The following is a 13,301-nucleotide window of genomic DNA, read 5'->3' on the forward strand; positions in this document are numbered from 1 at the left end:
TCTTTACTGTTACTAGTGTTAGTGCCTCAATATGGCTACGCTCGTGAAAGCAATACAACGAACTCAAACGCATCTTCGTTCAATGTTGTCAACTCATATCCGGATTAATTTTATGCAAATTTTCCTCAATTCTCCGGAGAAATTTCCATAAAAATTTGAAAAACCCGGAATTCCGGGAAAATCCGGAGGACTTTCATCTCTGAATTGTGAATTCAACTACCGAACACCCAGTGTCCCTATCTATCTTGCCTTAACAATTATTTCCGTTAAACATTTCCAAATTCACTAAGCAGTCAAAAAAACAATTTATCACGTAATATATTTTCTTTTTGTTGGCTCGCCACCATCACTGTACCCCTTTCCCCGCACTTTCGGAATTCTGGGCACTGTAATGGAATCCACTCCACAGAAGGCATGCAAATTCCAGCGCTGTCCTCGATAAGTAACTGCGCAAAAGACCCGGCCTAAATGGGCCGAGAGCACATCAGCGTCTACAATAAAGTAACTCCAGTAAATAATATCAGGTAAATTTAATCCCATGTACTGTGAGACATTATTCACATCCACGTACACTCACCAGAGGAATGCCGAACAAGGCGCTGATGACGTTCCATGGTCGGCGCAATCCAGGATGTAAGGAAGCTAACAGCTACGTTAACCCGGAACAATGCTCGACATCTTTCTGTTGCTGGTCCCTCTCTCTGGAATGACCTCCCACTGAACATTCGGCAAGCCTCCTCGGTGCCCATCTTCAAAACCCGCCTCAAAACTCACTTGTATTCTTTGGCATTTGACTCAGCATGACTCAGATTTGTTCTTGGTTTTGCTGTTCGGTGCTTTCTACCATCTTTGTTACCAATTTGTTGCTTTACTGTTGTATATGTATATGTATATGTTAGCTGCACTTTGTATGCAGTGATGGCTGTTTGAAAGTGCTCTATAAATACAGTTGAGTTGAGTCTAAAGAAAGTGACTAAATTTAAGTGTTTTTACGCGGAAAACGTTCAAGCCTATGAGCACATTCACTGCGTAAAACAACACTCTCTCCCAAAACACCTCTTTAGATCAGCCGAAAAATATGTCTGCTCGCTTTCGAGTCCCGTCAGAAAACGAGAGCGAGATAGATCGTGCAGCAAGACCTTGACGCCACAAAGGTGAAAACCCGCACCTCTCATTTGCTAGTATTCTGTGCCCTGATTCGCTCAGGCCACGGCAACGCTCAGTTCCGTTTTTTTCTGTTTTATTAAAAATACAATATAATAATGCCACACTTTCGGTCATCATAGATTTTTTTTTTTTTCAGAGGGTTTGCCTGTTTCACTTTATCGGTGCAGCCATAATCGGAGTCAAGCAGAGCGAAGACTTCAGGCATAGAATTTAATAATTTCACTACTTGGTCCTTTCACTCGGGCAGCAAAGGGGAATTACCAACATCATGGTCAAGCTCCGCACTGGGGCCAGAGGTGTTACTCACAGCCTTCTCTGGACCACCCACTGAGCCAAATGGATTTCAGCTAAAACAGTCCTGGAGGAAATTCTGATATCTGTCGCGGTTTCATTTTTCACCACGACTGGCACGTGGTATGGTCTCTTGGTTGCTAGCGTGCAAAGGGAGTTGCCAACTCGTAAACCACCAACGCGGCCCATTTCCCATGGTGGACACTGCTTGTGCGGAAAAGCCCAACAACAGTGTGACCAGCCGGTATAAAACTGGGATTATCTATGGGTACCCTCACCTGCCCCAAGGTATCGATGCCTGCTCCCAATTGTCTGACTTCCAGAACTTTTGAGTTCCACCCCATATCCAGGGACAGAAGACGATGGCTGCTGTCCATGACATGCGATATAGTCTCTGTAAAGTACATCCAGAGTATTGGTACCGATGAGGATCTGAGGAGAGGTGCTCATCACAGCAACTGCCAATGCTAGGGTAGGGACTTCAATGATATTTCCAACGAATTCTTCGGGGAATGTCAAGTCCAATTCTACATACCCTAAATATGGCATGGCTTGGCCATTTGCCCCCTCCACTTCTAGTTTAATGTTTACTAAATCGTTCAGAGACTTCAGATGGTGACATGATAAATCACGCTCATAAATGGACTGGGGAATGGTAGTCACTTGTGACCCAATATCTAGAGGACACCGATATTCCTTTTGATGAATAACTCTCGCAAGTGCATTTAGCACCCACCAGCCCGGGAGGGAACCTGGGAAAGGACCTTTTGGTGGCCTCAATGAGAAAGCGTCTTTTTTGCTCAGCGAGACATAGATCTGACAGTCATCGGCATAGCAGTGGAAGGAAGTACCATGTTTCCTTAAAAGGGAACCCAAAGGGAACAGATACAATGAGAACAGCAGCAACACCACACAATAGTGGGGCAGTTACTGACTCAGAACAACCAAGGATAACATAAAAAGTTCTGCAGCCAAGTAGGACCAAAACCACTCAAAGGCGCTACACTGCCAATGTCCACCAGGTGCTGCAAGCGAGTCGACAGAATACTGTGACCTGCTGTATCAAATGCTTCAGTTAAATGCAATAAAACCAGACACACTGGCTTTTCAGTTATTTCCGTTTTTCACGGCCCTCAGAGTGGTTAATGATGGGCTGGCTGACCCCAGTCATGGCTGTGACAGTGAAAAGATGGTGCTGATCTTAAAGGAGAACAAGGAGGATGATCTGGTTGTCTTATTGGGGGAGGAGTAGAAGGAAGAGAATGCGGTAGCAACCACCAATAACCTGACTCATTGTATTCTCCATAGCATGCTACAAAAAAAATGGTGACACCTAAAATCACCGTCACAGCAAATCAACCGGTTAGTATTCAGGGTCTTCCCATGAGGCCCGAATTATGCGCGGCAGCAGGAGCAAAAAAATGCTCAGCCTTTGGTGGCATTCACCGGCTATTCTATCTCAAATTCCTGGGACGAATTTCAGAAACGGTACTTCCTTGACAAAATCTTGTATGAATATTTGTGAACAGTTCAAAAATAAAACTCGGTAAGTATCGATATGTATATTGCAATCTTTTTCGATGAGCTCCTTCTGGTGACAGAATCTAAAGAGCATGATTTTACCTGTTTTAGTCCAGAAAACATGAAGGATTCTGATGGTTCGACAGATATCTGCACCTCCTGTACCAGAGCTGTTCTATTCTCTATATGGAAACAAACTGGAAGAGACTCTCGGACTCTTCCAAAGGGAGGGATATCTACATCGATATGAAGACAACACAGGGCAGAAAAGAGAGGATATGCATTCATTAGATTAGTTAAATTACACAGAAACATTTTCATTCCATTATTCTTGTCCTACAACAAATTCTGACAACATGGCCTGCATCCAAAAATTAAAGGGATTGGCCAAATGGCCAAACATTGGCACTCACTGTATAGTTCTGGATTTAAAAATAATAGCTGCAGTGGTTCATTTTATCGCCCCCAAACACAACCCCCCCCCCACCCACCCATACGCTCCAAAAGATTCACTACTGATTTTAGGCTTTTTTCTGATGGTTTTTGGCGATAAAAAAGATAGGTTTCCAGGGGAAAATAATTATTTCCAGATTGCTCCAAAATGAATTGATGATAATTGAAAATGAATGCCATTTTGTGGCCATAGTCCCTTCGACCCTGCACTCACACTTGGTCATTTGTGCTCAGTCTCAAGACAGTATTAGCAAAGTACACTAACCAGCATGGATGTAGAGTGGTACACGCTCCAGAGAGGCATGTGGCAGAGTGACTGTGGTGCTGATGAGAGGACTATCTGGACTGGAGGAATGTCTGAAGAGAATTGCAATCCAGAATTAAGAACTTCAGAGTTTCCCGGGTTGTATTCAGTCAGCAATATTATGAACAGATACGCAATGTTCATGTGAAGAGTGAGTTCAGGGTTCCCACTCTTCCACTTGCTTTTTATTTATGGACCTTTTAATGACTTTTGTGGACCAATTTAGCCATTTTTAAGGACCTTTTCTCAATTCAGCGGGGGATTCACGATGGATTTAAAGCCTGCTCAGCAATACACGGGCTGAACAGAAAGCCACATATCACTGAGCTGGTGTTCGAATCATTGCTGCCAAAGGAAGGGCACATCTTTATTTTTAGGGGCAATCACTTAGCCCTTTATTTGACATACTCTATGTCAAATTTTCACTTTCATACAGGTAGGAAAATGAAAAAAAAACTTAATTCTCAAATAAAACACACAAAGAAAAATTTAAATTGAGAAAATATAAAACTTCAATTTATTTTCAAATAAACACAACACAAAGAACAGAGCTAATGGTCATATGTGTCACCAGGACAGGGTTTAGAAAAATCTGGTTTCACTAACAGTAGTACTGATTGCCCATCTTGGCAGTATCCAGTATACTTGAACAGCTGAAATGCATGTCAGAAGTCTAAATCCCAAATGGGTCCAACCCTATTATTTTCCCTCATGTCACCTTCAATGATCAGACATGTTTTAGAATGACAAATATGAAACTGATATGACAATTAGGGAATAGCAGACAGTGACTTAGTTTTCTCCTCAATCTCTTTTGCAGGTTCTTGGCGATCAATTTTCTTCTGTTTTGCTGTGTGCCTCAATGCATTTGACTTGACCAGGAGGCTATGACAAGTTTTACCTCTCACAGAGATGCCCTTCTTGCACACTCGGCAGTAGACCGACGTATAATCGTTAGCAATTTTTCCGACCCAAACTCGGAACTCCGGCTTCTCCAGCCACGGCACTTGAAAATAGCATTGTCCCGGAATATTTGTAGCAATGCCACTCGAGCGAAGCACGCCTCAGCAGTCGAAAGTCCGCTGCTCTTTGCTGTGTGTGCGTCCGCGCGAACATGTCTTTTGGAAGCAACCGATGTCACAAATCAAATACACTTTGATCTACGACAACAAAACGCTAGCCTAGCCGAAACAACAGCTAAGCTTAGCTGACGTACACACGACAGAGAGCAGCGGACTATCGACTGCTAAAGCGCGCTTCGCTCGAGTGGCGTCGCTACATATTTGTCTGTCACTTGTTGAGATCGATAAATTCGATGAATAGATTTTTCCAGAAAGTACGGTAATTGTTTGCCGAGCCGGCAACCAAACCATCCATTCACTGCCCCGGGATGGCGTCAATCTATTGTTGTTTCCCAGAATGACCCGAAGGGATCACGTGATCACCGTCGGAAATAATCGGAGACGGCGGAAAAAGCGGAGCGGGTCCCAGATCCTGCATGTTCCGACAAAACTATGAATTGCAAGGGTGGGGAAAATGACATACACAACTGAAATGAACACTGCAGGTTAATTTTTATGGATCTTTATGGATTTTAGAAGATTTCCTTGAAAATTACGGACAATTAAGTACATAATTTTACAACTTCTTTTTTTATTGATTTTTATGTACTTTAAGGACCCGTACGAACCCTGGAGTTTTGTGAGACTTAATGGTCCAATTTAAATACAGAACAGGAAAAATGTTTCGGCTTTTTATCTCTGGATTAAATAGGGTGTGAAGGGTGAATGTTGGTGCATATACCTTCTCCACAATATGACGTACTGTCCAGTAGCCACGTCGTTATTATTGTCAGCCAGTGATGGACACCGAAGACACAAGCATTCACTTGCACACTCATCTTTCCGCAGGATCACTGAGACAATAGCACAAAGTTAAATGAATGCCTTAAAACATGATTTATTAGACAGAGTAGCTTTGTCAATGAACTTTTCCACACAATGATTTTTGTTTTAACTCATTAACTTAAGTTGAAAGGAAGGATTTGTTTTGTCCAAAAGTTATGATACTTGAAAGCTGTATGGTCTCTACCATTTAATGACAGGTGGGCCAAAATAAAAGAAAATAATCAATAAGCACTGTATATCGATAGACTGGCAAAAAAAAAAAAAAAGACATTTTGTTTTTGAATTTTTAGCCAACAAAGAACAATAGGTTACCTTTCCCTGCAGTCCCTCTATAAAATGTAGGTAGTTCATACGAAATTTAGCTGAAGCCCTCAGCTATTGATTCGGTAACACTAACTTCCTACAGCAAGCACAATATCTTTCAACCCAATGTATGAAAATTGGACTACGATAAATATATAATAATGAAAACAAAAATTACCATCTTGTATCTGGTACTTATGGTGTTGTGTGTTTGTTATTCCAATATTCTGGAGAGATGTGGAAGCCAAGAGCAAGGGCCAAGGGGATGATGATCGGATCTCCGTTAACATCAGAAAGGGAAGGTCCACGGCTACCTGCTCCAGGGGCTCAAACTGCAGAGAACAAAATGTTTTTTTAAATTACACAAAATCATCCAACAAATGAGCAATTCAATTACATTTTATTTATATAGCAGCGCTCAACACTGCTTGTTGCAAACAACATTCTTGTAACAGCAAAATATTTAAGACTAAATTCTGTGCTAATGTGACCAACTGAAAAAGTTGGTATTAGCAGAGCTACTAGTACAAACATTTGTGTTGAGCCCTGTAAACCGCAAAACAAAAGCTCTCTTGGGGGACTTAACACCTGGGATAGGTCCAGAACCACAGACCAACTGAGAGCCACAGGAGCAAGAAATAGAAGAGAGAGTCAAGGAAGCAAACTCCCAAACTGGCATCAAACTCCCAAACTGGCACCTTTATTGTTTTCTGTTTATTGTTTTCACTTTTTGATTTTTCTATTTCTCTAAAAATGTGCAGAGAAAGAAGAAAAACAAAAACAAATAAAAACTACACTGAAATGAAACATTCACCCCAAAAAAGTAAGACTAACGTCATAATGGCAAATGACTTGATTGATGATTACTTTCAATTCATATTTAAGTTGATGTGTTTTGGGATCATTTATTTTGTTGCTGGTAGTTACAGGGTGTTGCTTTCATTAGTGTCTCACCAACAATATCATTGTTTTAGGTCCTAAAGCATTTTCATTTTTATTGTTTACTTGAAAGGGACAATGCACATTAATGAACGCTGGTGCAATACCTGCGTAAATTTGCCAACGTTAGCATACAGCCAATTAACATTCATAGTCCCTTGACAGATTACATGAAACATGGGCAAACCATAAACAAGACATCCTTCATTCAGTCAACATCTCAAGTGCCATCTAAAGTGTGACAGTTACTAATAAATATTTACACATAAATGGTCAAGGATTAGCATTGGCATGAAAGTCCAGATGTGTTGGTCCTCTCCTGCCGCTTGGGACGACCAAGACATAAGGAACAATTGAAATGTTAAGAAAGGTACAATCATTCAGTTATCGGTTCAATAACTACTATATGAAAGTGAATGCTTTAATAATTACAAAATAAGGACATGAAATGCATGCATCCAAACATATTTGAATGCATGCACTGCTGGACAATAGAGCAGAAATGTACAACTGTTCAGACAGTCATGGTTGTGTTACATAGGCAAATGTATCAAATGACATTAGGTCCAAACAGCTCTAACGAGTACAGTATTGACTGGATTTAAGTTTTTCAGATGAGCTTTGAACGTATGATATGTGGGATTTGACTCCGAATGGTACAGGACAAAACTGAGAGGACTGATAAAAGTGCAAAAGTGGGGCGTCTCCCTCACAGTCACCTCTAAGTCATAGCTCTGGTAGTTTTGCCAGGAGTAGGCTTCAGCCTAACCCTAACATATTCAGTTTATGTTTGTGATATAAGTCCATGCACTGTTTTATACAACACAGGCATATATAACATCTTTACAATTTGCCAAACTTAATATATTATAGGGTTCAAATAGGTGACAATGATGATATGGCGAATATTTCAACTTTACTTTTCCCCTTATGTTTCTGTTCCAACAATAGAAATTGGTTTACCTTCTTCTTGGGATTGTGACAAATTATCCTCATATACGGTATAAATAGTACCAGCAACCATTTCGGTAGGGGGTCGGAGGTTTTGTTGGGGTGCTGTAAAAATCAACTTTTTTTATTGCTTTTAACGTATGAAAGCATCGGTACTGACAACAAAGTTTAGGTTGAGGGTTAGGGTTTGTTCATAAACTTCAGTTTATGAACAAAGACAAACAAGTGTTTTTCATGAACGGAGGTTCCACTGTATCTAAATAAAGTGACATACCTTCGTGGACAGAAAGTTGGCAGAAACTTCAAATGGGACCAATGTCTCGATGGTAATCATTTCATCCTGGAACATGTAAAAATAAAGGATAAGAAGAAATTAAACAGGTGGTGCATTAAAACAAACAAACCAAAAAACTGTTACCTTCTGACATTTGCAGAGTATCTGTTGTCCATCCACACTTAAATCAATGCTGTAAGCTATGTGGAACAGGAACAGTCTTGGTCCAGTTGTCAAAGATGAGACATATACACATTTTTCAAGCTAGAGACAAAAGTAATATTTATTTAAACCATAAGGAAACTTAAAATCTGCATATACTACATATTCACACATGTATCAACCATTGGCATCATGAGATATACAGTACCGTATCTCAGGAAACAAAATGAAAGCAGGGCCAAGTTAACTTACAAAACCCAAGTGAAAGTATTTGAACCTTTTTGCCTGGTTTCAGATTCCCCAGAAGTATGTCAGGGAGCAAAGAAGGGGTAGTGTCATCACAAGCCTTGGAGTTATCAAGCGTCACGCGTGTAGTCTGACTTAAATTGGCGTCTTGACCTAAAAAGCACAACATCACATAATAATAACAATAATAATAATAATAATAATAATAATAATAATAATAATGATGATGATAAATCAGTAAAAATCAACCACAACACATTCACTGCAATACAATGAAACAATTTGGATGAAAAGTTGTGTGAAAAAAATATCAGTGTTTAAATATGAGAGTAAAGCCTCTTTTGGGATGCAATGACAATGCCTTGCAGAGGGGAGACTGCCCGCCAAAGGCATATGTGGTCTTTCAACCTTAACATATATGGCTTTTCTCACTCTTCTTTCAAATAATCAAAATGTGATGTTTCTCTTTGAGGTGCAGGTAGATAACTGACTCTTGACCTGAAGAGTTAATTAGTCTATGTTGAGACATGCGCCTGCTTCGTGGTTGCATATTTTCCTCAAATACAGACATGACTTCAAATTAAAAGGCAACCCTTGCACAAACCCAATGGAGGTCTGGTTCCCTGTTTGTCCCTTTCGAAGTCGCGACTATGCCACCAAACAGTCTTGCAATCGTCTTTTCACAACTTGCCATGAAACTGTGCCATTGAATTATCGGAAATATGAAGTGGCTCTGCTGGATTGATTTAGAATTTTTGTACGTTTTACTTTCTTTTTTTTTTTTTCAGTTCCGCAATAGTGATTTGCTTTAAGCCACCCAGCTGAACATTGGCACCTATTAAGATAAGATAAGATAAGATAAGATAAGATAAGATAAGATAAGATAACCTTTATTTGTCCCACACTGGGGAAATTTGTCTACAACAGCAAAATTGGGGGGCGGGGGGGGGGGGACACTAAAGTGTTTAATTGCACAAAATAAATGTTATTAAGGGAAACATTACAAAAAAACACAAGCTTTAAGACTTCTTCATTTCCATGCATCCATTATCTGAACCGCTGACTGTACCCTCATGAGGGTCGCAGGTGTGCTGGAACCTATCTTTGGGCAGTAAGCGGGGTACACCCTGAACTGATTGCTGGCCAATTCCAGGGCACACATTTTGATAAACAAATTTAATTTAATTGGGTCCAAGTTCTATTCCACTGAATTTGTATTCATTTAATTTTGGCACAAAAACATTGAAAAGTTGTTGTTTGTGGTATCATGCGTGCAAAATAAAGAGTAGAATGAAAGGAAACAAAAAGTGCAACTGGATTAAAAAGGATAATAGGTATGAAATTAACAAACTTTCCGAAATGTGAAAGTTGTAAAAGTACGTTGCTCATTTGTTCAAAGATGTGTTCATAATGCAATTTAATTTGGGAAAGTTTACCAGGTTTGAGTCCTGCAGTCAGTTTCACATCCTTGGCTACACCCTCCTCCAGTGATTGGACAGTACAGTGAATACAGTACATTTCATTGCTGAGAGCAGGAGGCTGATGACTCAGCTGTACAGAGATCTTTGGAACTCTCGACATTATCCTGGACAATACATGACAGCAAATGAAATACAAATCAATAGCGCAATTTAGAATTTGTTCACAGTCTGAATGATGACTTCATTAAGGAAGAAAACTAGATTTATCTCAGTCTCACATGGTATTTTGTAGGATAGTCATGCTTTCCCAATCCAAGTCTTCCTCAGTGTCAGGCCAAGATGATGACTTGTTAGACTGCAGGAACTCACGTGTTGTGGCTGCGTCTCCACCTGCCCCTCGCCATCTCAGAAACACACAGCGACCACTGCTACTGCCAAGCATGACTTCTATACCTGTCATCTAACAGATAGAAACGTATTGCATCTAACTCGTACATTTATGAATATATTTAATTGAATAAATTTAAGTTTAATATATAAAACACCTCAGCATGCTGAAACTATACTATAAACTAGGCGTGCCCAAGTCTGGTGCTCAAGAGCCCAAATTCACACGGTTTTAAGGTGTCCCTCTTCCAACACACCTGATTCAAATGATGAGATTATCAGCAAGCTAGGAGAGGCCTGATAACTATCCTGATCATTTGAGTCAGGTGTGTTGAAAGAAGGAGACGTCTAAAAAAAGGGTTGATAGAGGCTCTCAAGGACTGGACTTGGGCACCCTGCTATACAACACTTCATGTTCACACCGTGATCTTTGGTTGTGCTGCTCAACACAATTGACTTACTGAAGGTCGTGGATGAGAATCTAAAATGACTCAGTTAACACCAAAAGATAAACACATAAATCTTTCGAACCTCAATTTTTTTGCCAACGTCTTTGGTTTTTGCCACAAAGCTGAAGTTGTAACATTTCGTTTTCCCAGGCAGAAGGGTTTTGCACTCCTGACTTGAGGTCTCCAGAACACACCATTTATTGTACTCCTATAAACACAGAAACAAACCAAAACCTTTTGGTCATTACATCCAATGGATATTTTCCCTTCGAAGTTATGCCAAGTTGAGGAAACATTTTCATAGTTAAGGTTGAAAATCTTTTTTTTTTTTTGTAAATTAATGTAATAACATTTTACAAAATGTTTTTTCAAAGTCAAACGTTTCCTAAATAAATTTGCTTTGCCTTGTCATAGTTTAGGTAATTCCACGCATTGAAAATGTTTTGAGTTAGATGCAAACATTTGTTTTTTCATTTTAACCCTGGAGAACCCATGGGGTCTGATTTGGCCCCTATAAATTCTGCTACTCAAATGCTACCCTTAAATCCCAAAGGGTCAAATTTGGTCCGAATCTTAAATTAGGATTAAAGCATTGAATATTTTAAAAACATATATTTTGGTGTTCAGTGAACATATAGCAGTCATTTAATGTATAATTCATCATTTTCCAAAGAAGAAAAGGGTTCTTGGGTTCTCCAGATTTAAGACATATCATAGAGGTGCCTCATCGCAGTGGAATAGAGATAACGCTGGAATGTAAATCAATCAAAATAGGATAACAGAAGGACTGATGGACCTTCATAAGTGTTACTCAGCACCTGAGTACAATTTTAGGATAACTCAAGGTCCCACATTCATCTTATCAGACTACAATAACAATACTGTATACAGACATAGACAAAATTGTCAGCAACCCTCATCAAGGAAAAACCCACAAAGAAATTATTTGAATCTAACAAAAGTGATGATAAAATAAGTAATAATGGAAGAAAAGGAAAGGAAAAAAAGGAAAGACAAATAACCAATTTTAATCACATTTTTGAAGTGTGGTTTCATAGAATTATGTTAAAAAACAAACTGATGAAACAGGCTTGGACAAAAATGATGGTACCCCCAGTAAAGAGTGAAATTTTGACCATAGGGAGAGGCATCTTTAAACTTATTGTCAGTCAGACAGTTTATTTAAAATGGTGACAAGTTGTCACTGTGCTATTTGTGATAAGGTGTGTACCGCACTAAACATGGACCAGAGGAAGCAAAGAAGCAAACTGTCTCAGAGATGAGAATGAAAATTATCGAAAAGTATGTTAAACGTAAAGCCTATGAGTCCATCTCCAAGCAGATTGATGTTCCTGTGAGTAGACTTGCATATGTTAGTCTGAAATTTCATATCTAGACGACTTTTTGTGTCACACAACAGTGTGCACATCTCTGAAGACCTGACCTGGAGCCTAAATACCACCTCACTGGCCAAAAAAGCCCACCAGCGCCTGTACTTCCTCCGCAAACTGAGGAGAGCAAGAGCCCCGCCCCCCATGATGCAGACTTTCTATAGAGGCACCATTGAGAGCATCTTGACCAGCTGCATCACCGTGTGGTACGCCGCTTGCACCGTGTCCTGCAGAAAGAGTCTGCAGCGCAATGTGAGAGCGGCTGAGAAGATCATTGGTGTCTCTCTTCCTCCACTCGCGGACACTTACAACTCTCATCTGACCCGCCAAGCTACCTAGATCGCAGGTGACCCCACAAACCCGTCTCACAGCCTCTTCGACATGCCGTCGGGGAGGAGGCTGCGATGTCTCTCTGCTAAATCCACCAGGCTCAAGAACAGTTTAAAAGAAGTAACTACGAATACAGTAAATATTCCCATCCCCGGAATTCTATGAAAAGGAATTTCCTTCACCCGGAACAAAAACCTATGCATTAACATTTTGACTACGATATTACATGTTACCGGAACTTAATAAGCGGAAATTCCACTACCCATAACCCGGATGGAGACGTCATGCCATGGAAGCTTAAATACACGCAACGCCCACCCGATGCTACGGAAAGACACGTTTTCATTTCGCATTTTTCGATCATCAGATCAGAAACGACGACATGTAAGTGACTTCTTATTGGCGTGCGTTTCACTCTAATTGCGAAAGATGTTAACTTTATTAACTTACGTCCCGTAGATCGCGGCACTAGCTTAAAAAACAGAGCCCACTCGACACGACCGAAGAAATGTGTTCGCTTCGCCGTTTTCATTCATCAGATCCGAAACGACGACGTGTATGTGAGTTTTTATTGGCGTGCGTTTCACTCTAATTGCGAAAGATGTTAACTTTATTAACTTACGTCCCGTAGATCGCGGCACTAGCTTAAAAAGCAGCGCCCACTCCACACGACGGAAGAAACATTCGCTTCGCCGTTTTCATTCATCAGATTCGAAACGACGACGTGTAAGTGACGTTTTATTGGCGTGCGTTTTACTGTAATTGCGAAAAAATTTAACTTTATTCACTTGCGTCCTGTAGATCA

The 13,301-nt window shown here is 40.2% G+C and overlaps 1 protein-coding gene across 1 annotated transcript in view; it reads right to left on the minus strand.

The window, feature by feature from the left end:
- trappc11 (trafficking protein particle complex subunit 11) overlaps positions 1-13,301 on the minus strand; it is a 104,280-nt gene that overhangs the window by 37,691 nt on the left and 53,288 nt on the right. The window contains exons 16-25 of the mRNA XM_019881634.1: positions 10,858-10,983; positions 10,218-10,399; positions 9,955-10,103; positions 8,550-8,671; positions 8,255-8,374; positions 8,111-8,176; positions 6,125-6,278; positions 5,540-5,651; positions 3,698-3,789; positions 3,082-3,215 (exon numbers count right to left, since the gene is read on the minus strand). Of these exons, the coding sequence (XP_019737193.1) occupies positions 3,082-3,215; positions 3,698-3,789; positions 5,540-5,651; positions 6,125-6,278; positions 8,111-8,176; positions 8,255-8,374; positions 8,550-8,671; positions 9,955-10,103; positions 10,218-10,399; positions 10,858-10,983 (1,257 nt within the window). The remainder of the gene's footprint in view (positions 1-3,081; positions 3,216-3,697; positions 3,790-5,539; positions 5,652-6,124; positions 6,279-8,110; positions 8,177-8,254; positions 8,375-8,549; positions 8,672-9,954; positions 10,104-10,217; positions 10,400-10,857; positions 10,984-13,301) is intronic.

Source organism: Hippocampus comes, unplaced genomic scaffold (genome assembly GCF_001891065.2).
Source record: "Hippocampus comes isolate QL1 unplaced genomic scaffold, H_comes_QL1_v1.1 scaffold270, whole genome shotgun sequence".
NCBI lineage: Eukaryota > Metazoa > Chordata > Actinopteri > Syngnathiformes > Syngnathidae > Hippocampus > Hippocampus comes.